Source organism: Drosophila subobscura, chromosome U, assembly GCF_008121235.1.
Source record: "Drosophila subobscura isolate 14011-0131.10 chromosome U, UCBerk_Dsub_1.0, whole genome shotgun sequence".
In the NCBI taxonomy this organism is placed as follows: Eukaryota; Metazoa; Arthropoda; class Insecta; order Diptera; family Drosophilidae; genus Drosophila; species Drosophila subobscura.
In genome coordinates, this window is record NC_048534.1 from 4,105,905 (window position 1) to 4,132,939 (window position 27,035).

The following is a 27,035-nucleotide window of genomic DNA, read 5'->3' on the forward strand; positions in this document are numbered from 1 at the left end:
CAAGTGTGGGAGCTATCAAGAGTCGCCAAAACAGGGTCATCAAGTGGGCGATCCAAACGATCGTTGATTGAGTGGGCCAACCAGTAGCCCCTCCCCCGCCAAAATTATTGTAGGTGTCTGGTTGGTCTTTAATTGAGGAAAATTACACATAATATCCAGCGTAAAATACGCGACTTTTACAGAGACCCAAACAGATCTTTAAAAAAATCCTCAAATGGCCAAGAGTCGTTTACTACCTTGTAATCCGCAAACCAAAAAAAACTACAGATTGGATATGCCCATAAAAAGGCGTGAGGAATGTTTGAATCTTTTTATATGCATTTAGTTTTCAATTTGGAACCGCATTTGGGGTGCTCGATGCCCCCTAATGATGATTGCCGCCATTCAGGTGGCGAGAAAACTTTCATTTTCTTTCCATTAATATGGTTAATGAAGAAGGGGGAGCACCCACTATCATTACATCATGTGGCAGGGGCAGATAGGCAGAGATCAAGATATGAAATCGACTTCCGCTTGCCACGCACTTGGCGGTGGGAGAGCACCCAAGAGATACACATAGGGAAAGTTATCAACATAATATTACCAGATACAGATACGGAGTGAGTACAACAATCGACCACGAGAGTGAGTCTGTTGGTGTGCTGGTAATTTCAGATGCCAAAACAATGACACATAAATCGTTGAATAAAAAATCAAGCGTAACATCAACATTTTCACATTAACCTCCCCAGCTCTACATATACAAGTAGCATCTAAGAGATACTTACACGAGTGTGTGAATGATACTTGGTGGCATGTGGAAAGTTGCAAATTGCTGCTGCCGGTGGGGCAGTGCAGTAGAAAGCAAGGCAACAAGTTGGCTGCAACGTGTGCGCATATCTGCCTGCCTCTCTGCTATTCAGTTACCAGTCGCTCAGCTCGCGCACTCACTCACATCTCGTGCCTGTAATGTGAGAAAGAAAAAAACAGCAAACTAAAGCTAAAAAGTGCAACGTTGACACAATTGTGAGTATCCATGAGACACTCAAGCAATTGTCAAGCGATTGTCTCTAGCTGTGCAGCGACTGGCAATTGCATTACCACAATGGGCCACAGATGAGAGTCTGTCTGTCTGTCCGCCTGCTGCCAGAAGATGAAGTGGGATGCAGGGTGTTGTCACCTCCCTCCACTCCCTCTATGGTGCTCTGTGCAGTCCATGGATGATTTGAAATTGTTTTGCAATTCAATTCGACTGCAATGACATATGGTACATATCTAGAGGTGCTATATGTACTCGCATGTATCCGTGTTATAGCTTTGAAATTGGGTGTGCATGCAGTTTATTTCTTAATATGAAAGGCCAGCTGCCTAGTGGGGCACAGTTGTGATGGAAAGGAACTAAAGGAACGCGAGATAGCCCCAGTTCTGGTGGAAGTGATAGAGTTAGTCGAGCAAGAGACTAAAAATTGAACATAATACATAATGTTAAAATAATTGTAATACGTTAATACATAAACGACACAAAACTGTTGAGAAATCTATGAAAAAAAACTATGAAAAATTGTGAAAGAATTAATAACTCTTGTATAAACTAATACTAGTATGTGTAGAGACATTGCAACACTTACAAAACATACAAATGCATATAAAAGTGAATGGTAAACGATTATAGTGGAATGCTCTTCATGGGATTGTCACCATTAAAGTGCTATGTATGTAGAACGATTGCCAAAATGTGAGCTTTTCCCACAGCTTATCAAGCAACTCACACCACACACATCCCTTTCAATTCCTTTGCACTTCCCCTTACACTTCTCTTTCCACTTCCTTGCTTTCAAATTAACTTCTCTCCTCTCAAAAACCTTTCAAGAACTTCCTTACTTTCAAATGAACTTCTCTCTTTACCCCAGATTTGCGGCTCTTTAGTTTTCCCATCTTGTTAGGCTTCTTCCTGTTTTCATTGACAGCCGCCCGATTATTATGTCGTCTAATCCACAAATTTCGAACACGCATCGCATCGCATGCCACACAGAACTCAATTAAAACAACATTATCCACACCATAGCATAGAACTAGCATTTTGGGGATTAGTTTAATAAACAATTTCCGCTTTGATTTGTTTTTTCCCCCCCCATCAGCAGTAATTAGCCTGACGGTTGCTGCTGTGCCTCTGTCTGCGTATAGGCAATCATGGCACCCCGATGATTTTCTGTGGTGTGAAGAGTCAACCGTAGAGTGGGGTCAAGCCCCAGCAGCAGTAGACCCTCAGGTGCGGCATTCACTTGTCCTCTTTTGGGTCGGAAGTTGCAGCTTCCTTTTGTCGGGCCCAGCAGTTGCGCGATTCTTGGCATTCCTTGCGTCAAAATTAGCTGGCAATTTGCTCTGGCTTCAGCATCGACTTTGGCATCAGCTCTGGCATCGACTTTGGCCCTTTAGTCGATTGATTGTGTTGTGCGGATTCTTTTGTACACAGTTCGATTGAAGTCGGCATCGTTTGGTATTTTATGGCCTTTAAGCAAAAGCCGACAAAATGCGAAGCACAAGAGAGGGGAGTAAAGAGGCTGCCAAGTCGTTTAAGGCCATTCGATTGGCATGCCGTCGCTCGCTCGCTCGCTTTGGGTTTGGTTCTGCGGGATCCATTAGCACGATACTTGGGCAGCTGCCCCTGCAATCAATCAATGCATCATCATAGAATGATGTTGGAGTCGGGAGTCTCTTGGTGGATCCCCTACCCCTTTTTATTTTCAGACTTCCACCGGAAAATATTTGCTTCCGTTCTGTTGTTTTTCCAGTCCCACATTCTAGGGAGAGTATGGCAAATAAATTACAACTAAATGCAACAAACATGCAACAGACGGACAATTGTTGTATTCAGCGGATGTGAGGAGTGGGACAGCATCATTAGCCCCCACAGCACTCTCCACCTTCCACTCTCCACTCTTCAGTCTCCGCTTTGGACTCCTCTCTGCACTACAGCGAGATCTGATTCTGGGGGCCCTTTTTCCTACGTTTGTAACGACAGTAAAAGTGGTCCATGCTAATCCGGAAGTGGGTCATTTTCCCCCGAACGCAAATGAAAGCTTGTGCCCAGCTCCCCCTGTACCCCTGCACCCCTTCACCCAGCGAAGCGTTGAAAATCATATAATAAAACACATGCTGGCAGCAGGCAGGGAGTAGCCATGGGAAATTGAAACCGAAAACTGCAGCAGCGGAAAGCAGCAGAAGAGCGTCACGGAACCAACATAGAGAGAAATGGAGATGAATAGAGAGAGTGAGAGATTGAGAGAGATAGCTAGAGAGTATCATCATCATAATCATAATAAAGCAATCAAAATGAGGGAATAAGACATTGTCTCCTCAATCTCTGTGTGTGGGAAATACGCTGACAGATGAGATATTGTCTTCGAACTTATGCAAGAACATCAATCGGAAAGCGAAGGGGTGGGGAGAAAGCTAAGAAAAACCCGAAGAAAACTATTTCGATTTTGAGGAAGGAGAATTATATATAAGATATTTGCGTAACTGTGTAACAGTGTCATGACACAGCAGTCTGAATGAAAACTAAGGGGGTTGTAGCTCTTATGGTCTCTGAGTACTAGGCGCGGACAGACAGACCTAGCTATATCGACTCGGCAATTGATGCTGATCAAGTATATATATTAAGCTAAGGTAACATTAGGTCAACCAAATGAAAATTGAGACTTAAATGCAACCAAAATTCCAATATTTTGTCTATCAATATTCCAGCTCACATTTGTTTTGGTAGTAAACTACTTTTTGGGGCATACTCGTACGTAGATCTGTTTCAGACACCACGCAAAATGCGAGTAAACTTGCGCATAATTTGGTAGTAAATTCAATAATTAAGAAAAGACAAGACACCTACCCATAAAGGCTGGAAGACTGACCAATCGCCCACATACATATAATGGCGAGGGGAAGGGGCCAGCTGCCAGCCCACACTCAATTCCGAAACCAATTTTGACGCGTGCGCAGGCGCAAGTCTTAATTTGCATATCCCGGGGGCGACCGACTCTAAAATGTTGATTGTTTCACATTCTACAGTACAAGAGTATGAAACTGATGAAACGAAAACGGATGTCTCCGATCTCTCTCTCAGTGGCTGCGGTTTTACTTTCGCTTGGCAGACAATGGCAGATTTGTACTCAGATCTCTCGGAGGAGTTCTCACATTAATTTTGGTTGCGAAGTGCACATTAAATCTGTTGTGATCTTAATTATTCGCGAAAATCTTGTGGAGTGAAATATCACGAGTGTGTCTTTGTCTCTAGGTTCCCAAAGATTATCCATAAAATCCATATCAAAATGATGTTTCACTGCGAATGTTGTGCAGAACTAACGGGGGGTTCCGTCTCTGTACAATTCTTTATTGATCTTTTGGTTGTTTGTAAGTATTGTTTACTGGGAACCTATTAAATATATAGAAATCTTAACTATTTTTCTCTGAAGTTACTTGGTGTATAGCAGTGGGCTCTTCAGCGTCCCTCAAGCCTCTTGCCATTCCGTTTGATCCAATGAATGTGCAACAAGACTTAAAGAATTTTGACCCCGCCAAAGAATTCGAATTTGAGCATATATTTAACAGACTTTTTAAGTAGTACATTTATTTATAATAAATAATTCTCATGCAATGTCAAGCAGACCAGAAACTAAATTAATAATACATCCGTTGAAAGTCTTATATATTTACACAGATTTATATGCACATGTTTGTATATGAACTTATATATATTATATAAAAAACCCATATCGAAATGATATTTCACAGTAAAACTGATTCTAAACTGGGAGCTGACGTGAGGCGGGTTTTATTCTATATAAAGTGAGGGGTTCTTGGCAATAAAAACAGCGAAACTGTTAGTATGAAAAAAAACATTGTTTGTCTGCTGGGTGCTTGTAAGTAAATTCTACTAAGAAATACTACTAGAAAATATGAAAACTAATTTATTTTTAAAGTTGTTTTGGTGATTGGAGTGTCAGCTTCACCCAATAACATCTCACAACGAACGTATAATCCGGAACAGTTTGCTCTTGGTATGAATGTGGCTAACCCTCGAAGGATTTTGGCTTTGCGAGAGGAGGGAAAGGCTCTCAGAGAAATTGAATATCAGCGCAGGTTGGATCGAGCAAAGGAGGGATTCAAAAATTTGCAACCTGAACTCAAAATGTATTTTGCACTGAGCCAGCAGATACAATTGGATCAGGAAACGGTAGACAAAGAGATAGCCAAAAATCAGGTGGCACTGGAAATGGCCGCTAAACAGTTGGCCGAAATACGTGAAAAATTATTGGAAGCCAAACGTGAATGTCCACCGGATCAGCCAGCCAACAGAGAACCAAAACCAAGCTACCAACTTGACCGCAATTGGCAACCGATCAGACGTATACGCCCTGGTTTGGTTGCAGTTCCACATAATCCGAATTGGAGACCCAACAGAGGTATACGTCTGGGTATTAATAGAGTCCCTTATAATCCTAACTGGAGGCCAAACAGAGGCATGGATCGGGATAATCCCTACTGGAGACCTTAGAGCCACTTCATTCCCTCATGGCCCAGCCACCCTTAACATTTTCCAAGTTAAATACGAAGCTACTAGACAAAAAATATGTCTGCAAAATGTATCTAAATATAACTTTTCAATGGAGAACATTTAGATTTAAAAGTGGGTTTTAGATGTTTTCTTGCATAATATAAACTTTCAAAAGTTCCAAAAGTGGAAAAGATCTTTAGATGTCTGCTGAGGGATTATACATGATCCGATCTAAAACCTTAAAAAAGAGGTTTGGCCCTGCGTTAGTTTCCTTGATGGAAAGTTGACCAATCCTTAGCTGAGGATGGATTATCGGAATAATTTTAGAGGGGAACATCTACATCACTTGTCACACCAAGGCGCCCGTTTACGTCGCCCGCTCCCGCAAAGCCGCACAGTGCACGAGGCAGAGCCTGCGAGTGAGAGAGTATGAGTAACAATAAACGGTGTTGTTATCTTCAAAATTGTGGATACACCAGATTTTTGCCCATTGCGGGGGCGGGCCGAAATTTTGAAATACACTTGTAACAATGTGAGCATACTGTCTGGATGCAAAACGTAGTTGCCCTATCTCGTATGGTCTCTAAGTACTAGGCGCTCATAAGGACGGACAGACGGACAAGCAGAAATGGCTATATCGACTCGGCTGTTGATGCTGATCAAGAATATATATGTACATATCCATACCCATTCATATATACACTATTTATTCTTCGAGTACCGGGTATAAAAAACTAAAACTGCAATGCCAGAAAATACTTAGAAAATGCTTAAAATTGCTTCAAACTATGTAATACTTTTTTTTAAGGAAAATATAACTCTTTTTGAGTAAATTTTGATCGAATTAGCGAAGTATGGCCTTGAATAATTGCACAACGATGTGAAAAAATTATATAACTCAAAGTAAATGTCAAACGAAGCAAATTGCAAAGCGTTGTACAGATTCTCCAGGCAATCCGTAACATAAAGAAGAGACTTCCCATGGCAATTCTGCAGTTTAAGGAACGCCTGCGTCGAGATGAGATCTGTTTTGTTTGTATTCACCGCAGCATTGCGTAAGTTTAGTTGAAGAGAAAAAGTGTTGATTGAACTATAAAATACTTATTTTGAATAGTTTTGTGGGGCAACGTGGCAGGAAGGGAACCACCAAAGGCAAAAGCTCCACAAATATTAGAGCCATCCGAACGAAGCGGTGCAATATTGTCCCCAAAGGCAAAAGCACCACAAATTGTAGAGCCAGCTTCTCCAAAGGCTGATGAACCAGAGGCAAAGGAACCAAAGGCAGATGATAAAGAGGCGGGAAAGCTCCAAAAGTCTGATGAAGCAAAGGCCTCAAAGTCTCCAGAGGCAGATGCACCAAAGGAACCAAAATCCCCAAAGGCAGAACAATCAGAGACGGCAAATCCCCCAGTAGAAGATATTCCCGAGATGGTATCAAAAAGATCTCTTATCCCAGGCAATTGGCATTTACAGGGAAACTCTGTTGTAAGATGGCCGCCTCTGTCTCAACAAGGGATAACGCGAAGACCACATGACCTGATCGTTCTGGAAAGATATTGGACAACCAGAGAGAAATATACGGAAGAGGGCATCCAAAGGCTTGACAAAAAGATACCAGAGATGCGTAAAAAATACGCACTGTCCATACAGGAAAATAAGAATTTGACCCAGCAGTTGGAAGCTGCAAATCTTAAGTTGTATGACGCGACACTGGAGCTGAAAAAGGCTGAACAACAGCGAGAAAAGTGCAAGGATAGTAAAAGCGAAGAGCTCGATAGGGAGAGTCTCCCCAGCACCATGGGCCGTGAGTTTACAAACAGATATCTTCGGCTGCTCAAGACCTTACGTGTGACAATTGATAGGGAGTTAAGGATAGTCACGAACTCGCTATGGAGGAGACTTTCACGCAGAGAAGGCACCAATTAAAACCATTTCTATTTTTTTTTCCCACTCTATGCCTTGGCATGAATAAATATAATCCTTGAGCTTGAATCAATTTTTAAGCTTTTTTCACATATCTTAAGTATCTTAGATCTGGTTGTAAAGAACTTTGTTTATCTGAAAAGCTGATTGATTCAGCTAAAAGCTGAATGGGATATATTAAGCTCTGAAATGCAAAAATGTTGATTTTAGTGACATTTATAGTCTCTGAGATCCAGGCGCTCAACAAGACGGACGGATGGACATACGGACGGATAGACAGACGGACAGACAGACACGGCTTTATCGACTCGGCTATTGATACTGATCATATTCCTTCTCTGCGTGACATATGTACACCCACTGTTCCACACAAATACAATATACCCTATTTACTCATCGCGTTCAGGGTATAAAAATTGTGATAAAACACCTTGAGAACGTAGCCTCAACCAAGACATTTTTCCTTGGATTCCTTCTACAATATTGGCTGTCGCAAAAGTCTTTAAAAGCCTTCAAGTAACATGCCTGATTTAAGGATAGATTAACTTCTAGATAAATCCATTCGTTTCGCTATTGCAAAGTCGAATGTTAATTGAAGAGTTATCTCCACAGTTTGAAACAGAACTTTCCACCATGAACTACACTTCACTGCTCTTCCTTTGCTGTAAGTCTTTAAAACACGTCGTATAAGCTCTTTCTTTTTGTTCTGACTTTCTTCTATTTATTTTTAAGGAAGCATTTGTCTCTGGCACTGCAATGTTGCCATAATTGAAAAGATTCCAATAGTTGGAGGCTTACTCGACAAAGCCAAGCAGACAATAGGGTAATAAAACCTTATAGAATCCAAACATATTTGTACTTAAAGTGCACTGTTAATATGTGGAAATTTATCTACTTAATAAATAATGCAAAATAAAAAATAAATATACTAGATGCATAGAAAATACCGCTAAAACTTGCATTAACGCAGGAATTACCAGGACACTTTTCACGGATATTTTGCTACAAACTTATGAGTCATAAGAAATTAAAAAAAAATTCAAGTAAGTTAGGTTTAAAACGGAACTTATTGAAATTAACGCTCATTCGTTGTGGTCATTCGTAGTGGCATTTAATTCCATTCATTTGTACACAGTTTGGTACCGAGCTCTCCACCATGAACTACACTTTGTGGCTCTTATTTTGCTGTAAGTCCTTATGATTCCTTTGATTAAGTTGCACTGCTGACTTTATTTATTTAGGCACCATTTGGCTCTGTCGATTGAGTATAGCTGAACCAAGGATCAGCGCTCGCTCTGTCACCATTTCGAAGCAAATGATTAATGGAAAGCCAAGGACTGTTATCACCGAGGTAGAGGATAATGTGGATTCTGTACATCAACAGATAACCCGTACAAAAAAGACCAAACGACAACCTGTAAAAATGAGCAAAAGAGCTGCTTCTCGTATGAAGTATAAGATGGATACGGGAGTGGCGCGTTAAAAAAATGCTGCAGTGAGTTTAAAACATTGCCAAAGAAGTGTTTTATTCTAGATTCTTTGGTTGTAGGAAAGCCTTTGTTTCCTCGAGATATTTATTTATGGATGGATCAATTTGTGCGTTTCTTAGTATTTCTTCGATGATCTATTATGAACTGTACAATAGAAAGAGATGAGACTCGAATGGAATCTAGATCTATTTGAGCCATTTTGCCGATATTTTGCTACAAACTTACATATGTCATAGGAAATTTTAAAATTACCCTAAATTCAAGTGTGTTAGATTTCAAACGAAACTAATTCAAATTAACGCTCATTCGTTATAGTTATTCGTAGTGGCATCTGATTCTTTTCATTTATACACAGTTTGGTACCGAACTCTCCACCATGAACTTCACTTTGTGGCTCTTATTTGGCTGTAAGTCCTTATGATTCCTTCGATTAAGTTGCACAGCTGCTGACTTTATTTATTTAGGCACCATTTGCCTCTGTCGATTGTGTATAGCTGAACCAAGGATCAGCGGTGTCTCTGTCGCCATTTCGAAGCAGATGATTGTCACCAAGGTAGAGGGTAATGTGGAGTCTGTATATCAACAGATAACCAGTGCAAAAAAGACCAAACGTCAACCTGGAAAAATGAGCAAAAGAGCTGCTGCTCGGATGAAGTATAAGATGGGTACGAGAGTGGCACATTAAAAAAATGCTGCAGGGAAACAGATTTTGATTTTTTAAATCTAAATAAATTGCCAAAGAAGTGTTTCCTTCTAGATTCTTTGGTTGTAGGAAAGCCTTTGTTTCCTCAAGATTTTTATTTATGGATGGATAAATTTGTGAATTTCTTAGTATTTCTTCGATGATCTATTGTAAACTGTAAAATAGAAAGAAATGAGACTCTAATGCTCAGAAATACCATGCTGCTGCGGAAAGGTATCTACTTCCTACTGTGCATCTCAGCCATTGAAAATTATTTTGAAATATTTAAAAATCTTCAACTTTTTCTGAGCGCATCTCTTCCACTTTAACCCTTCCAGCCACCCGGCGTCCTAGCCCTAATTCTAACTCATAGAAATTCGTCTGGAATCTAGATCTAGATCTACTTTCTAAATTATGGAATCCGTAATAAACTGGGCCAAGACCAGGGCGCCTTGCTGACGCAATTTGTAGACAGATATCTACCTGCCTGCTGCTTGGGCTACCTGTTGGGATCTTAGTTTTAGTTTAGAGGGATTGCTCTAATTTGTGAAGGGTTTTCTTGTCGGGTCTATGGGATTGAACGAACCTTAACTGGAATTCCGTTGGCAAGGTAAAAGTGTCGCGTTTCATGAGTTTTAAATGGACCAAATATGCTGCCGTCGCACTGCTTGAAAGCGTTTCGTTTGACAGATTTATGCATACTTTCAGTTTTTGGTCGGAAATCGTCTGTGCATCTCGCTGCTTGAGTTTCCGAAACGTCTGGTAATTTATGGACTTCATTTTGTTAACTCAACACATTTTATTAGTTTTATTGCCGGGTGTCATTTGAAAACGATAGCAAAGCCCATGGAATGTGGAATGTGTGAAGAAAATATTATGCTTGATGCTGCTTCGAGTGGGGTTTTGTAGCTACAAAAAATGCTAACAAACCAAATCATATTTGCAGAGAGTAAAAGCGTGTAAAGTTGAGGCTTAAATATGATCAATCCTTCAATTACTTTAATCGTATTTACATAATCCTTTGTCAGAGAGTTTGTTCTGACAAACATTTCTGAGAAATATATGTACATATGTATACTTGTAATTTTGACGTCTCATTCTGCAAATTTGTCACGTAATCAAATATGAAATTATACCAAAAATAAATTCCATAAAAAGAGCCAAGCCACACACTAAAATACTCATGATATTTATATTTGCGGCACACGACAAAGCCACAAACAGCCAACCAAAAAAAAGACAAAAATACAGACACAAGCAGGCAAGACATTTCTTTGGGATATCATCAGCCTTTTTTTTAGCCACGAGACAAACGCCCACCAAGAAAATGTTTCTACAAAGAACAAAGGAAGAAGCATGCAAAATGAGCAAAGACTTGTTTGTCATGGCTTTAATTGGAATGGAAGAACGAGTAAAGGAACAGCAGCATCAACTTTGCATTGTTTTCCAGCTCAAATTTAAACCTAAGCCCATACGAAATATAAACCGAAAATTACACACAAATCAGAGTCGCACAAAAAATGAGCTCCACATCGAACTCTGGCAAGAATCAGTGCTGCCCCAGCGAGGTGCACATCGAAGACATTCACTTGGGTGATAGATTCATGGAGGATATGGGTCGACGCCGCCTCAGCGAAGTCTTTGCGGATGTTTGGTTATTGGTTGAGGATCAGCGGATTCCCGCCCACTGTGTGATTTTGTCAGCACGGAGTGACTTTTTTCGTGATCTGCTCTACGGCTCAATGCCAAAGGATCATCAGATAACGCTATATGTGGCATTGGCGCCTTTCAAAGTGATTTTGGGATATATCTACACGGGCACGCTGTCAATCTGCACACTGTCTTTGGCTTCCATTGTCAATGTGTTGGCTGTGGCCCACCTGTATGGATTGCGGGAGGTAGAAATGGAGTTGAACAAACGTCTTGAGCAGAGTCTGCACCTCAACAACGTGTTCACGGTGCTGGAGGCAGCGCGGTGCAATAATCTGGAGGAGCTGGCTGAAGAATGCTTTCAGTTCATGGACCGTATGGCAGCCGAGCTGATTAGAGAGGAATCCTTCCTACAGGTGTCCAAGGCGACACTGGTGGAAGTCCTTAATCGCGACACCTTTTTAGCATCAGAAGATGTCATCTTTAGGCTTATCTGCGAATGGAGTCGCCAAAATCCTCAGGAGAATATTCAATCGCTCTTTTCGTTGCTTGGTTTGCCACTCACCAGTGAGGAAGAACTTTACGTGGGGAGCTCCTCAGGCCACATAGAAGCGGAAAAACCTCCCAGAACTGAGCCCTACCTCGCCACCTTGTGGCCAGAGAAGGATGTGGCCTATGACAAGTATTTCTTACGGCGTACACGTGGCAGCCACGACGAGCAAATGATCGATTTGAGGCACTTTTACAGAATAAATTGTGTCAGCCTTATCGAACGTATAAAATCTGTGGAGATCTGCTATGATGTGCAGGTCTCCTGTGACCAGCAACGTTGGGATTGTGTGAGCAGGATAATACCAGGTGGAATGCCTTGGCCCGAGGGCTGGATGAATGTCTACTTTGCGGAACGACTCGTGCGCTTTATACGGATAGTGAATCCCGAAAATGAGCGCAAAGATTTGTTGGCATATTTCGAGTTGCAAGCAAAGCACACGACAAAGCTTTAATGAAACTGTTCCCTCCCCCCATTTGTTCGTCAATTCAACAGCTGCACAGGAAGTGGACAAGTCTTATCTGACAGATACAAATACGCAAATGCCCGCAAAATGAACAAAATAGTCTCTGTTGGCTTGGGGTTGTTCAATATTGTTTATGATTTAAATCATTTGTTTGTAGATGGATCTTGATAATTGTCCGGTGATAGGGTGACACAGAAACCAGCCATACCCCTATCCTTTATCCCCCCCAATGTCACTAGATGTGACGCATATTATCAGCGCTTCGTGCAGCTAAGCAAACAAACGCATTGTATTTGCTGTGTATTTATTTGTTCAACTGGCAAATATTAAGACTCAAATGATAATCGACAAAGAAAAGGGGTTTGGAAATTTGCATAGTCGGAGCTCAGTGTGGAAAAGTTCAAAATGTAAACATGGGCAGAAAGTTTCTCCTTTAAGTGTGGAAAGTAATGAAAAAAAAAATACAATAAGCAAGTACTTTTCCCTCCTCCGCCCATTAAATTCATTGCCACAAACAAATGTTTTTTCCTAAATTATGTTTGTCTTTACTTTTGATTCTTTTGCCTTCCCAAAAGCAGAGTTTTCCATTTAAGAAAACTCAATCTACAACGACAATTAAACTTTGGAAACATAAATAGAATGCATTAGAAGAGTGTTTTTTGACTTTTACATTGCTAAAACTTTAGGATTACATTTCGAGTATTGTCTGCAACCTCTTCCCAAAACCAGCTGTCAGTCTTTGCTCTCGACTCAGCTTGAAGTATTGCAAAGTATTTTCAAATAAACAATAGCGGAAATTTTTTGGTTCATTCAAGAAGGTTTTTGGCTTTACAAAGACACCGCAGGAGTTGGACAATGCGCGCTGCTCAATGCCTCTGCGATTGTCATTCGTTTCCGTTTCCTGTCCTGCGGCGCAACGAATGCGATTTAATTTTTATTGTACGCCGCTGCCAATCGATACAAAAGTCATTTATGGAAGGTGAGAGAGCTGAGACACTGCCGCTTCAATGTGAGTGTCGTCCACTCAGCAGTGAAGTGTTGGCCATCAAGGAGGCAATGGCAAAGGCAATGGGAATTGGCCAGGTGCTCACTTGTAGGCAGACCCTCAGGTAGGCCTTAGAGAATGTATTGGAGTCCCTTTGGTTAGTGAAACGGATAAGATTTATTTTTAATTAATTGATTACATCCACAGAGGCCTAGACCAGACATAGTAAGGGACAGAACCCGCACATAGAAAGGGGCAGAAACGGGCTTAAACTGTGTGTTAAAACCCCCTAGAGGACACGGCCTGCCAATTCATTAATTTGATAATAACCTTTGCCAATCCTTTAGACCACACACAGAAAGGCCACACCGATTCGAAGGTTTATCCCAAGAGCTTTGTTTAATACTTAATTCTATCATTCATTTCGCAATCAATTAATTTGTCATTTGGCCCCGATGCTTATCAATCATTGATTGATTTCCGCCACAGCTGGTATTTGTGCGGTGGTGGCCAAATCCCAAACACGCATCACACAGTGGGAAGATTTGTTTAATCAAAAGCCGCCACACACAAACAAAAATCAAACAAAAGCTTCAAGCGCTCTTTTTAATGTTTTACGGATGTGGCTGATTATATTATAATTGTTTAAAAATTTCCCCACAAATAAATAACTAGAATAAATGTGGGATTAAAGTGCTTCGAAAAAAACAAACGAAAAATACTTTTACATATATTATTGATTTAAACTGAAACCGTTTTTAAAAGGGAATTATATATTTTAATCGAATTTATTTCCAGGAAACTTTTGATCATCAAACCTAATGGAGTAAAAAATAATAATCATATTGAGAATTTTAACACTTTCACGCTTTACCAAAAGCCTAATTGGTTAAAACCAATTGAAATGTATTTTATTAAGCCGCTTATGGAGTGAATTATGAGGGTAGGGAATAGTAAGAGGTCCGCTCAGAAATGGGGTATGGAATAAAAGAGTCTTTAATAAGTGGCTTTGACGTGTGTTATTCGTTTGGAGAAAAGACATTTAGAGATTTAGAGTTTAAGTAAGTGATACAAATGTACATATATGTATATACATACATATATGTAAATATATATTTGTGCAATATACAGTATGCGTGTGTTCTCCAAGGCACGCGGTGCACTCGCAATTTTCGTCTCACTTGATCTTCATTTCATCGACGAGCTTTGGCTGCTCTCTCACCCAATCAAAGCGTAACTGCCTACCTGCTCTCTCAATTGCTGCACTCCATTGCCCCTCTTTTCCCGTAATTTACTTTATCGCTCTCTTAGCAACAACTCTTGCTCCAGCTGCGCCGACACCTTCGCTCACTCAGAATTAAGCGTCGGGAGAGCATAAGAAACGGCACTTGCACTTCACCCTCCATTAAGCTCTCTGTTCTTCCTCGGTTGTTTTGTCTGTGTCTTCTATAGATTTTCCATTCAATTAATTAACTTATTTTGTGCAGCTTTTCGGCACAGAGATCTGACAATTGCCTGAGAGCTAATCAGTTAATTGTGCGGTTCCAGTTCCAATTTGAGGTTCCAGGTCACGTAATGTACATAAGTCCTAAAACTGTTTTTGTTGCGTGCGCGGGCTTGGCTAACTTCTGCTTGAGTTGGCCCGAGCCCATGGCTTTAATTGTTTAAACAATCGCAAATCACAAAAATCAGGAGAGCGTAAAATTCCGATAAGGCACGCGTCCTGGAGGCACAGACATTTGTCTGTTCTGTGGGTCGTAGATTGAGTATGTATTTTCCTAACTCTAATCCCCCTCCCTACCATAAAATTGTCTGGTCATTGTTTTGGTGCTGACGTCAATCTTTGACTTTTGGGATTGAGCAGATTCTCTGTCAATTCCCGTAAGTCTCTGGCGGTACTCTCCCACGCCTGTCAACGGACGGGGCTGTGTGGCCCTATCTTCTTTTGCGGTTTGTGTTTCACGTTTTGCTAATTTCTCCACATTAATTTTCTTCCCTCGTTGTTTTGGCCATTTTCTGCGGTCTGCCCGCATTTGTGCTTTCCATCGAATCGAATTGAAAGTGAAAACTGAAAACCTGAAAGTGTGAGTGGAAAATGATTTGCAATCAAACCCCACTTTGATTAAAGCATTCAGTTTGATTAGCTCTCTAATGAGGCAGCGCAAGGCGACTGGCGAGTGTATCGCAGTCGATGGATGGCTGATGGGCTTATGCAACAATTCTCCTCGCCCCTTGCCACACACCCACAATGTGCCCCTGCCCCACCACACTCTCTCTAGAGGACCCGCACAGTTGCTGTCATTAATTTCAAATTTGTTTCGCTTAAAAAATAATAATGGAAAAAAAGTCAGCAGACCACAAAATGTACTCCCATTTGGGCTTCTGTTTCCCTTTCCCTTTTTCAGATGTGCACCACATGAGATTGTTTTACCCTGTATTTTTCCGAATGTGAATTGAATTTAGAGCAATAAAGAACCCAAGAGTTTTTTTTGTTAGTAATTATCTATCTTTGATGGAGCTTTAATTTGTATTTATTTGTATTATTATTTACTTAGAGCAACAGCTCTTGCATGCCTATATTCATATCTACCCATCAATCAATTAGAGAGTATCGTTGTTCTGTCCTGTATTTGATCTTCTAAAGAGTATCCCACAGCTCACTTTCTTGTGCATAAATTCCACTCTCTTGGTGCCTCCATCCACCACGAATGCCACTTGTTCTGATTAACCCTTTGATGGTAGCACAAATAATTCTAAATTAATGTGCTGCCAGCTGCTTTTTATGCCTCCCGCTCCCTTACTTCACTCCATTCCTCTTCGATTCTTCAGCTTTCCTCCTCTCCAAATTACCGAAAAACATTTTTTTCTTTCTCTTTTGTTTTTTACTTTATTTTTTGTTGGTTGCTGTGTATTTTGGCTGATAATATAATTAAGTGGCTTTTGTATTTGTTTTAATTATGCCGCTTTTGATGTTTTTTTAGCACATATTTTTGTGTACAAATTATTGAATATCATTTATAATTTATATCGATTTAATTGTATTAATTGATTTTTTCCAATGATTGTAATTATATTTTATGAATTTGTGTGGTTATTTATAATGTAATTATTGCCATGCTTTTAGCCCTAATTGGTGGCTCTTTTGGCCAATCAATTGAGGTTTATGGATAAGAGAATTACTGATGATGGATTGTGTCACGACACATATGGAAAAAGTCCTTGAATAATTGCTAAAATGCATAGAGTTTTCCACATTTCCACATTTGAAGTGTGGCTAATTAGTCGCTGGTGTTATGGCGTTTGTAGATGTGGAATTTGCATAATTTAGTTGACATCTTTGTTTAAATGAAGCTTGTAACATTTATTTATGAATATATTTTTATTATTTTTGTATGTTTATTTTAACTCTCTTTAAAGTTGTTGTGGGCTTTGCTTTGCTGCTGGTTGCTAAGAATCGCAAATGGTACGATTTTCACAAATACATCCAATTGCCCATCATAGGAATTACAGTTTAAGATCGGGACAGTTCCATAAACTGACTAAATAATGTAGAATACGTTGTGAATATTTAAACGATGACATAAAGAAGATGGTTTATGGATAACTTCAAGCGGAGGAACTTAAATCGGGGGAGTTATAGAAAGGATGGCCTGTTTCCTTAGATTTATTTATATGAATAAAGTACTGAAGTTTAAGTACAAATAAGTTCTGAGGATCTATTCTTAACATTGAAGCAAATAACTTGATTAAAAATGACACAAAAGTTTTTGTTAGTCTTTGGATGATCGGAATAAAGATTTTTACTTTCAAGATTTAAGTTGTTTTCAAATGTTTATCCTATACAAAATGCTCTGCTAAATGGGAAAGTTTAATTATGATATCTTTGAAAATCTTTCCTTTCTATGCACTATCCAATTCTTATCAAAAGTAGCCTTTGGTTTCGAAAGGAATTTACTTTCTTAAGAGCCCCACCCATAACTCAACCCAGTTGTAACTATAATTTCTAGACAATTTTGAAAGGCCTCACCACATAGACTTGCTACCGTTTCTTTTGTAGATTCCATTATATATTTTGGCAAACCATTGACACTTCCCTTTCCCATGTGGCTTAAAGATCAAACCGGCTTTTGGGGGTATCAATGGTGTAGGTTCGTTGCGTTCATAGTCGACTTTTGCCAATTTGTCCGTCCTTCAAACACTCACGATGTGTTAACATGTAAATTGATAACTCGATTGAGAACACAGGCAGGCTCTGCTGGTGGGGATACACTTAACGATCGACAGCGGATGAAGAAGGGAAAATATAATATAAATAAACCGATTTATATGCGCCCAGTCAATGAATAAACTCTGTAATGATGCCCTGCGAACGGATGAATCCCACCTAGACCCACTGATCAATGAATCTTTCTCGTGTGGTTTTATGTTGGCCATTCCCATGCTCATCCCCCTCCCCCTCCCCTCTTTGGGCACCGTCCATTGTCTTTTGTGGCTTTTTGTCGTCAACCTTACACTAAGTTCATTGATAAAACTTGTTGTAGCTGTCGCTTCCTCTTTGTAAGTGATTTTTTGTCTCCCTCTCTGAGCGTCTTTCTGTCTTGGGCATTTTTTCATTCAAATCCGGTCGGTGGTTGGTCTGGTCTGTTGGTCTCTTGGTCTTTTGGTCTCTATGTCGGTTGGTCGGTCGCTGGGGTCTGCCGTCTGGTGTCGATGTCGCATGTGACTGCCGTGCCCCAGTAATCAGTTCGTGTGGAAGTTGATATCGGAAATGGATTTGAGTAACAACAATGTTTTACTTGATTTTCGACAGAGTTTTTTTTTTTGTGTTTTGCTTGAAGCTTCTTCAATGGGTTTGTTAATGAGGTTAAAAATAAATTTAAATCGTAAAAAATTGCGTGAAGGGCAGATGGAATTTAATAAACTAAAAAAAAACTAATAAGCTAAGTTTTAGATGTAAATCTGCAACCATTAGTTTCGAAATGAGGGTAGCTATGCCGCAAAATTGCATTTCTTAAAATTAATTTATATATTACTCGTGTTCGTGTTCGTATTAAAGAACCATAGAAACATGTGAGAGAGCACAGAAATGAGCTGGAATCTAAGTACATACTATATGATATTTCCTCCACCACAACTTTTCTATCTATAAATCTTTGACTGAGCCTTTGACACAGTAAATAAAATTCGAAAAAGTTTTATTTTTTTGCAATTTTCACAATTTGCTCATGCTCTGGGGGGATACATTCAACACATTAAGTGATTGTAGTACATATGTAAATATGTATGTAAATATGTATGTATATGTGTGTGCGTGAATGTTCTGTGTGTGTGCAGACATCGTTAAGTTTAAAATTTTACAGCTGCTGCTGCTGCTTTGAACTCTTCAGAGAAGATCCTCATTCCTTAGGCTGGCGATGCCTCGGCAATGCCATCGGGCGCCATATCATCTAGGCTGCCCGCATAGCCCATCGGATCCAAAAACACTGGCAATGGACCGGGAGCTGGGGCTGGAGCTGGAGCTGGGGCTGGGGCTGGTTCTGGACTGGCCGAGAGGGCAACAAAATTGGCATCCGATTTCTCAGACAGCGTGGGCTGTGGCATCATTGGCGCTGCAAGAGGCGCGGCAACAGGCGATGGATTGGGACTCGGATCTGCCACGGGACTCTGCGATGGCTCTGGGAGGGTCTTCAACGCGTAGCCCCGGTTAGGGTCCGCCTTGGGCTTGGGATCAGCCGCTGGATTCGGTTCTGGGGCAGGCGATGGCGCAGGTGCACCATAGACGCTGTGCAGCACCGCAAAGGTACCGACTATCAGAAAAACGGTAGCTATTTTTAGTTAATGAAACAACGCTTGATCAAAGGATATTGATACTTTACCACATACAAAGGCGAAGAACGTAAGGAGTTTCATTTTCTCGCTGAATGAAGAAGTGGCTGCCTGGGGCATGCTTTTATAGGCAGCCCTGACGCATGGCGCGAATGGTGGCAATAATCAGTTTAATTTTATGACCAGCCATGCTCTGTGATAGGAATAACATTTAAGTGTTTTTTGTGTCTAATTTTGATAGGAAATAATTGATTAAAATGCGTGTAGAAATGGTTGAAGCTCTTGTGACTTTAAGGGCAGTTCTAGGAAAAAAAATAATTATATTTTTTGGGAAGGATTCTTAGCTGCTTTTAACTACTGCTGAACTATTTATTAGATATGAGCGTTAGAACGTATAATGGAAAGAGCAGAAGAATAACATTAATTAAATATATTTATGGCTCTCTGCGGCAGTAGCGCTCCTTCGAGTAGTTCCCAGATTTGTCTCTCCCGCACCCTGACTTGATCATACTTTCGTTCTCTTTGTACCAAGACAGAGAACATTGTCCCATCACTCTCGTCAATTCTCAATGAAGCCACCTCAGATGCAGCTATTTTAATTTTATTTATTGTTCAATATTTAACTTGTACTAGTTTTGAAGTATTTTTATTAAACTCAATAAAATTTTAACCGTAAATGAAGTTCCAACTAATAATTTCTGCTGCAATTTTAGTTGCGTTACTCAAAGTTTAATTTATTTAAAAAACAAACACAAAACATATATAATTATTCATATCAACCCAAAGGAAACCCGCCACAAATATATCTTTAAATATCTCCAGATATCCTATATGGCGGCTTGTGCTTTGTTGAGGGCTCTTTCTCCCAAGGAAAGAGAGTAGGCTGCGCAGCAGCAGATACCCAGACTTCATTTCCAATCAAACTGAGGATCACAGCTGCAAAGGATGGTAGAATAAGTCAAATAATTTAAATAGCTAAGAAATCTTCACTTGGGCGGTGGACTCACCCATAACTCCGATGAGCAGCGACCAGTCCATATTGCTGGCACAGTTCCAGTACATGAAATGCGAGTTGCACTTCACTCAATGGATACTTTATAACGCACTTTCATGGCCATAGCCAGAGCCCCCCATAATGAACAGTTGGCGCTATAAAATCAATTTACAACACATCACAGCATCGACTGGTCATAAAAAGCAACTTTATTGATCGTTACAATTGCCACAGAGTGTATGTATGTACATACAAAGGGAAAGTTCTAAGACACTTTGATTGGACAGAGAAATACTAGATACAAAACAGTTTTCGGAGAGTGGAGTACTTGAAGAGAGAGGTGACTCTTGCTGGAGGTCTTTCTGGAATGAAAGTCAAAGTCTAAGGGGAAGATAAAGTTATATGTTTGCAGTGCGATGAATTTAGTAATGGAATATTAAGTGCAATTCTTGCAACCACGAATCTAGAAATGGATGGGCATTTAAGTAGTTCAAAGCTTTTAAATTGTGACATTTATTTAACTTGCAGCTGTCGCTTAAGGAACATATTTCTTAACTCTTTTTCATTGAGATAAACAAATAGGTTTCCAATTCCATAAACCAAACTTCTCCGCAGCTTTTCCGCTTGATTTCCCAATCGTTTATATAACACAGAGATTAAATAAATTACTTAAACCAGCAGAACAAATGGGAACTCCACGCTTTTTCCCTTATAAAACCACCGCAAGCTTCCTGCCTAGCAAAGATGGGTTCGATACGGAAACATCCACTACCATTGGGGATCTGTAAGTGTAGATTAAAGATCCTTTAAAGACACTTCCTGGCATACATAACTGAATCTTTTTCTAGGCCTCTGGCTGTTGGCTAGCATTCAGACGATCTCTGGTTTTCCCGCAAAGAAAAATGACTTCTCTGGTCATTGTGACACAGAGCCACAGCCACGTCTTACGGTGATACAGCCGGGGCCAAATGGCGAACTGCAGATCCAGGGCGGGATCATGGGACTCTATATGAACGAGCACCAGAGTCCATCGAAACAGGGTCCCACGCCTGAGGATTCGCTTAATCAAATGGACTTCTGTCCGCAGTCTGAGCAGGAGTCCAATGAAGATCTATCTGTACACTATGTAAAGGTCACAGCATTGATACCGGTGAATATAAAGCCGATTCAAGACTGTGGACATAATGTGGTAGAACCACCTCCGACGCCTTCACCGCCTCCGCCATCTTCTCAACCGCTGCCGCTGCCACCGCCGCCACCGCCTCGGCCTTCACCGCCTCCACCGCCTCCACCGCCTCCGCCGCCGCCACCGCCACCGCCTCGTCCCCTTCCTACTCGACTCCCTCAGCCACCTCCTCCACGGCTTCCGCCTCCGCCTCCACCTTCGCCTACTGCTAAACCGGAAATCAATTGGGAAGGTTGTGTTGAGGATTGTCCGTAGTTCGTAGAGCTTCTCCAATAACCAAGAACAGAGAAATCTCCGTAGAAAACGTTAATTACAAGTAAATCTGTTAAGTTGCTCATCTATAATAGAAAAAAGCAATTTTAAAGTAAGCTTTCCAATAACTTAGTGTTCAGGATTATCCATTTGCTCAGGTTTGCTCCTTGGTAAGTTTTGTCTTGCGATTCTGGATGCTGCCACGTTTTGTCCTTATTAATTCTTAAAATGAGCATTCCATGAAGTTTTGTTGATATTTTATAGCATTTTGGCATGGAAATTCATGAAAATTATAACTTGCTTTCACTCAGATCCGCAGAATGAAAGATGCTTAAATTTTTAGAGTTTTAATAGGCTAAGCAAAATTATATTCATAGCGTATTATTATAACCTTGCAACAGTTGGGGGCGGCCATTTCTCAAAGTCAGCGCTGTCCTTTTTCACAATTGGATGGCAAGAATTAGGCTGGACTTCAGCCAGCAGCCAGATAACTATAATCATAGATTCAATTATGCATGCCAGAAGATACTTTCTAGCATAGTTGCTAGAGCTACTTACAGATTCCCAACAGTACATGTTTCCGCATCGAAATACACATTGATGGACTGTACTTAGAGCCAGGCTGTCAGACAGAATTTTAAATGTCAAAAAGCATGAAATTAACATTGGTTCTGGTGGCTTATACCCGATCTTTTATATACGATAATAAATCGGGTGTGCAATTTTCCAGCTGATGCATTTCCATCCTTTCAAATTGCATAATTGATATATATTTGCCCTCTATTTTGGAGAGCCCTTAATATGATTTGAAAAGTTCTTAGAGCTTAAGCCTTGTATATTCTAGAGATTTATAGACAGTCTCCAGCCCACCCCTCCAGTGTCTTGGCTGCACCCAAAACAAATAACTTTACGAATATTTGAAAAGTTTTCTTAGTTGTGCAGAGTTCTAGAGTTTCAAAGTTTTCTTCAACGCGGGGCACCCCACCGAGCCCCCTAAGATTCTACCAAAAATATTTATTTAGACATTAATATGCGGCATGGCATACATTCTGGAATGGCAATGCAAATGGAAATGGAAATGTGTGTGTTGCCTGTTGGGCAGTGTAAATGACTTGTAAATGATGCCGTTTATGGTCAGCGGGAGGCACCCAATGGATTGACACACATAACACCCATTGAATATCGATGATAGGTGGACCCAAAGTATCTCATGTTGTAACCGAATTACAGCTAAAGATACAGATTTCACAGCATCAACTCTTAAATAGGAATTATCATAATTGGAGGCACAAATCGGTTTTTAAATTGAGGCCCATTTATGGTTTCAAATGGAATTAAATGGGGAAAATGGAAAATAAATGTAGTTTTGCAATAAAAAAAGGGGGGATAAATGTTTGTATTTGTATGTATTATCAAAGAACACGCAGCCAAAATCATATTTTCCCGTTATTAAAAAGTATCTTCCAGAGAAAAAATGCCTTTGAAAAAAATCCATTTCCTTTGCTGCGCGACAATTGTTTCTGCCTGAGCGATATTTAATGTTGATTTATTATATGCAATCCGTGAGATACAATTGCTTGCAGCAATCGTTGTGTGTGTGACTCGAATGCGATTGAAAATTGAAAGTTAACCGACTGAGCAAACATTAGCTGAACGCTGAACGTTGAAAGTGAAATTCGCGCCATAAGCATCAACGCAACTTTAAAGGCACTTATTAAAAACGTTCTTGGCCCGAACATCAGCCTCATAATTAACTGGCGAAAACCGAAAATGTTTCGCACAATAAATCATCCAGCATTAATATATCATTTTAATTATGAAAGCCGCTCAGACAGACGGCGAATAAAACAACAGAAAAAGACCGAAAACAAAATTCAGAATTGCTCAGAAAAAATATGAGCAAAAGCGCAGAACGAAGCAAAATAAAAATAGATGATACATATCTAATGTTGCACATATCGGGGGAAGATGAGGCAACTTCCCCAAGAAAAAAAAAAAAAGTCTGGATAAAGCGATATTTTATTTCTGGGGAAATAACGGAAAGAAAATAAAGAAAAGATTTATGTTGGGTTTCTGCAGGCGTAGACGTAGCTAAAGTGTTAGATAAATCTGTCAAAAATCTGTCCAACATATCTACCAAATTATCTGCTAAGATATTTACCCAAAAATCTGCTAAAATATTTACTTAAATATCTGCTTAAATATCTGTTAAAAATCTACAAAAATATCTTACTCATTGTCTTAAAATTTCTCTTTCCTAAATTAAAATCTAAAGCGCACTTTAAAATCCCAAATCTCCTTCGAAATAAGCTCTAAAAATCGCTTAAGCTTATCATAATTCCTGGCAGCTCGAAATTCGTTATAAATCAAATTAAATTTCGACACCACACAAGCTCCAAAAATATTCTATGGAAATGAAATCATAAACCGCCAAAAAAGCATTAAATGCAAATTCCAAATTCGCAGTAAAACATTTGCCGATGCCACCACAAAGAAGCGTCCAAACTTTGGGGCTACCGTCCGTCGATGAGTTATGAAGGCCAAATGCTGTTTGTTGGAGCCTTGGAACGCCTTTCCGCTTGACCTGGCCAAGAAAGGCAAAATACCCTGACCAACACCTGACGACAGGCGGATGACAGCGGATATGACCAAGACGTTGTCTCCCTTCTGGTCGCGTCTGTTCAGCTCTGATCTGATCTGCCACCTGTTGCCAATCAGCTGCTTTCCAAGTTTTGCTTAAAGTTTGCTTCCCTTTTTTTTTTGTGTTTTATTTTGGTTTTGGCTTTAATAAGGCAGGGGTTGGGGGCTGCAGCTCGTGGCACTTGCCGCCACCTGAGCAGCAGACGCCGTAATCGGAAGTCCTTGTTTATGACATGGATACGGCACCAAGGAGCATATAGCCAGCGGACATACGATATCAGCTGCCAGCTGGCTCTTGCTTTTTGATCCTCGGATAAGTTCAAGTGCTGTTCGGTGGCCATAAATCGATGTGGAAGCCAGATGATCGTTTAGCGTAGAGCGTACTCCCGCAAAGTGGATTGCTCCATCATCTCCCAATCATGTCTAATGCCATTTATTCATATCTAATACATCTAAAGCACCTCTAAGAGGCATGCCACATGGCATGGCAGAGCGGTGGAAGTGGAGGCTGGGGCCACTCAAAATGTGGATAGAATTGTTATGGTTTTTGTTGCATCTGAGAGTGCCGGGCTCTTGATTGATTGCCTCAATTGTAGTTCAAGTCTGCTGTTGGTGCTTCTGCTTCGCTTTTTTGCTTATTTTTTTGATATTTTTTGTATGATTTACAGCTACTATTTATAGGAAATGTGCAGAGCACGCAAAAAACAAGGTATTTGCGAGGAGAAGTCGGCATCGCATCCCACTTGACAGACGCCGCTGCCATCCGGAGAGCAGCAGTGGCAGATGCAAGATGACGAAAGGCAGCAGAGGCAGAGTCCGAGGCAAGTGCACCTCTTCTATATACAGAGCCCCAACAATTTTGTTTACAATTGGAGCACGTCTGTTTTGGATGCGGCAGCTGCTGCTGCTGCTGCTGACCAACGGAACGGTTGCTGGCCATTAACTTGCAGCCGTCGAAAGCGTCGAGTCTGCAATTACAACATGATATGTATATATACACAGCAGAAGTATATATGTATGTACATGTATACATATATAAATCCACAGACATATACAAATATACAGAATAAAGTTCTGTAACTGGAGCATGCTTTCGTCTACAGCTCCCATCTCGAGGTAACATAACACCCCGCTTCTGGGAGGGTGAGAAAGAGAGGGAGAGAGGGAGAGAGCACCCGCCCGTGAGGAGTCGAAGTCCCGTACTAGTGGGTTATCTGTGTACTTTTCACACGCTCATGTGAAAAGCGTGCTATGATACCATTTTCATTTCCACACCCATTCTAGACAAATATTTAACTGTTCGACAAAGGAATGCCATGCTAATAGGAGTGTGTTTGTTGGCTTCCCAACATCGAGAACGACAAGTTATAATTTTGAATACCCTATAAAGGGTTTATTTTTTATAGACCATCAGGGAGATCTGAGCACAGAATGGACTGGCAGTAAATGAAGCTTGCAATGGGTGCAAACATGTTGATCGATGTGATTGATTTAATGATTTGAATGGGGAAAAATGTGAATGAAAACTTGTAGCGAGGGTTTCTGCATTGTTTTCAATCGATCCTAAAGCATTTTATACGCTTATCTGAGCACTTACTGTGCATTAAAACAGTTTAAGCCTCGTTAAAAATTTGTGGTTGATTGAACTGTACTTCGTAGAGAAGTCTCCACAGCCTCCGATCACATATTATTCACATATTAATCCTCTTTTTAATCGAGAATCATTAACAGTCTATAAGAACTGAGATTTCAAAGCACTTAAGACAATGGAAGTTGGAAGAAATATTTGTATATCTAAAAAATAAGATTTCTATGTGGATATCATACAGAGTGAAGAGTGAAATATTTAGAACCTTACTATAATTATCCTCTCCCTTCGTCCAATGGTATTTAAACTTCGTTACTCTTCTCTTTCTTCTCTATTTTTCCCTCATAGTTCTTTTTGTTCGATGACCTCCTAATTAATGCCCGATTCATGAATTCTTAATTGGCATACCCTGGGCTAGTTGCATAAGAGGCTGCCATCATCTAACATCAACATCAGCATCCACCATGCCGTGTTGCAGGCTAATTAAATCAAAACTCAATCGTAGGCCAGCAAACCGATTTGGTTCCGCATTTTTCGCACAAAGTTTTTCACAACTTTTCGAATTTAACTCTCCAACCGTCAGAGCCCTCGCCAGCGCCACTCGTCATCTCCATCTATCAAAGATCTAATGAACCTAAGACATGGCCCATCATCCGTTTTTTGCCATTTCCTTATATTTCGCAAATTATTGGAACCACAAAAGTTTCGGTTTTATCTTGTGGGGTTTGTTGTTGATGTTTGTGGAGTTTCTGGTTCGTTGATGATAATTTCACTTTCGTTAATAATTATTTGGACTCTTTGACTCTGTCATAATTAATTTGGGGCTCTTTTTTTGTTGTTTTTGTTTTTTGTTTTATTTTAGTTAAATAAATCATGGCAGAAAACAGCAGCAGACGGAGGGGGGAAAATTATGACAATGTCTGGGATGAATTCGAAAATTACGTTTGACTTTTTGACTTTCTTTTCGCTTCGTTGGCTTTTGTGTGTAACTGTGCGAGTGTGTGGCCAAAGTAAAGGGCAGGGGTTTATTACATTTGCTTTTAATAGCAAGTCCAAGTTACGAGCTGAGCCGTATAAGTCTTTAACACATAAATGGCCCGAAACGTGCTCATCATAAATTTTCAAGTAAGTTCTAGCTATGAGTTATGGTAATTTTTTGTTGGCAGCTCGTACTCGGACTTCTCTGTGGGGCTTATAAATTGTTTTTAAAAGTCTAAGGTGGAAAATTATGAGCCCAGCAATATCATTTACCTTCAAAATATTAAATATGTTT

At 40.3% G+C, this 27,035-nt stretch overlaps 5 protein-coding genes and 2 long non-coding RNA genes across 8 annotated transcripts; 5 read left to right on the plus strand and 2 right to left on the minus strand.

The window, feature by feature from the left end:
* Positions 1-4,834: 4,834 nt before the first annotated feature.
* On the plus strand, positions 4,835-5,646 carry LOC117900797. The gene is made up of 2 exons (XM_034811279.1): positions 4,835-4,895; positions 4,956-5,646. Exons 1-2 carry the CDS (start codon positions 4,862-4,864, stop codon positions 5,528-5,530), a joined length of 609 nt encoding a protein of 202 aa, XP_034667170.1. The 5' UTR covers positions 4,835-4,861; the 3' UTR covers positions 5,531-5,646.
* Positions 5,647-6,487: 841 nt separating this feature from the next.
* LOC117900641 (fibrous sheath CABYR-binding protein-like) lies at positions 6,488-7,526 on the plus strand. The gene is made up of 2 exons (XM_034811072.1): positions 6,488-6,585; positions 6,645-7,526. Exons 1-2 carry the CDS (start codon positions 6,549-6,551, stop codon positions 7,454-7,456), a joined length of 849 nt encoding a protein of 282 aa, XP_034666963.1. The 5' UTR covers positions 6,488-6,548; the 3' UTR covers positions 7,457-7,526.
* Positions 7,527-8,010: 484 nt separating this feature from the next.
* Positions 8,011-8,371, plus strand: LOC117901188. Its single transcript, XR_004649309.1, has 2 exons — positions 8,011-8,117; positions 8,186-8,371. It is a non-coding gene; the product is annotated as an uncharacterized LOC117901188 (long non-coding RNA).
* A 2,774-nt stretch (positions 8,372-11,145) lies between these two features.
* LOC117901090 (BTB/POZ domain-containing protein 9-like) lies at positions 11,146-12,279 on the plus strand. Its single transcript, XM_034811717.1, has one exon. The coding sequence runs from the start codon at positions 11,146-11,148 to the stop codon at positions 12,277-12,279; it is 1,134 nt and encodes a 377-aa protein (XP_034667608.1).
* Positions 12,280-18,476: 6,197 nt separating this feature from the next.
* Positions 18,477-19,222, minus strand: LOC117900630 (alpha carbonic anhydrase 8). Its single transcript, XM_034811058.1, has 2 exons — positions 19,153-19,222; positions 18,477-19,083 (listed from the first exon to the last, which is right to left on the minus strand). The coding sequence occupies exons 1-2, from the start codon at positions 19,220-19,222 to the stop codon at positions 18,680-18,682; spliced, it is 474 nt and encodes a 157-aa protein (XP_034666949.1). The 3' UTR covers positions 18,477-18,679.
* Positions 19,223-20,829: 1,607 nt separating this feature from the next.
* LOC117900620 (WAS/WASL-interacting protein family member 3-like) lies at positions 20,830-21,666 on the plus strand. Of its 2 annotated transcripts, XM_034811048.1 has the most exons (3): positions 20,830-20,880; positions 20,945-21,306; positions 21,358-21,666. In XM_034811048.1, the coding sequence occupies exons 1-3, from the start codon at positions 20,841-20,843 to the stop codon at positions 21,535-21,537; spliced, it is 582 nt and encodes a 193-aa protein (XP_034666939.1). In that variant the 5' UTR covers positions 20,830-20,840; the 3' UTR covers positions 21,538-21,666. The 2 variants fall into 2 exon arrangements, with proteins under 2 accessions (XP_034666939.1, XP_034666938.1); XM_034811047.1 differs by having other exon boundaries at positions 20,945-21,666.
* A 202-nt stretch (positions 21,667-21,868) lies between these two features.
* Positions 21,869-22,184, minus strand: LOC117901696. Its single transcript, XR_004649328.1, has 2 exons — positions 22,093-22,184; positions 21,869-22,025 (listed from the first exon to the last, which is right to left on the minus strand). It is a non-coding gene; the product is annotated as an uncharacterized LOC117901696 (long non-coding RNA).
* Positions 22,185-27,035: the final 4,851 nt, after the last annotated feature.

What these genes read in the sequence shown, in the direction of transcription:
- LOC117901090 (XM_034811717.1), top strand. Translation starts at nt 11,146, where the DNA reads ATGAGCTCCACATCGAACTCTGGCAAGAATCAGTGCTGCCCCAGCGAG.
- LOC117900630 (XM_034811058.1), bottom strand. Translation starts at nt 19,222, where the DNA reads ATGCCCCAGGCAGCCACTTCTTCATTCAGCGAGAAAATGAAACTCCTT. An exon ending in GTTCTTCGCCTTTGTATGTG is followed by an intron (nt 19,084 to 19,152) that starts GTAAAGTATCAA and finishes TTTTTCTGATAG; the next exon opens with TCGGTACCTTTGCGGTGCTG.
- LOC117900641 (XM_034811072.1), top strand. Translation starts at nt 6,549, where the DNA reads ATGAGATCTGTTTTGTTTGTATTCACCGCAGCATTGC. An exon ending in TGTATTCACCGCAGCATTGC is followed by an intron (nt 6,586 to 6,644) that starts GTAAGTTTAGTT and finishes TATTTTGAATAG; the next exon opens with TTTTGTGGGGCAACGTGGCA.
- LOC117900797 (XM_034811279.1), top strand. Translation starts at nt 4,862, where the DNA reads ATGAAAAAAAACATTGTTTGTCTGCTGGGTGCTT. An exon ending in TGTTTGTCTGCTGGGTGCTT is followed by an intron (nt 4,896 to 4,955) that starts GTAAGTAAATTC and finishes TTATTTTTAAAG; the next exon opens with TTGTTTTGGTGATTGGAGTG.
- LOC117900620 (XM_034811047.1), top strand. Translation starts at nt 20,841, where the DNA reads ATGGGTTCGATACGGAAACATCCACTACCATTGGGGATCT. An exon ending in TCCACTACCATTGGGGATCT is followed by an intron (nt 20,881 to 20,944) that starts GTAAGTGTAGAT and finishes ATCTTTTTCTAG; the next exon opens with GCCTCTGGCTGTTGGCTAGC.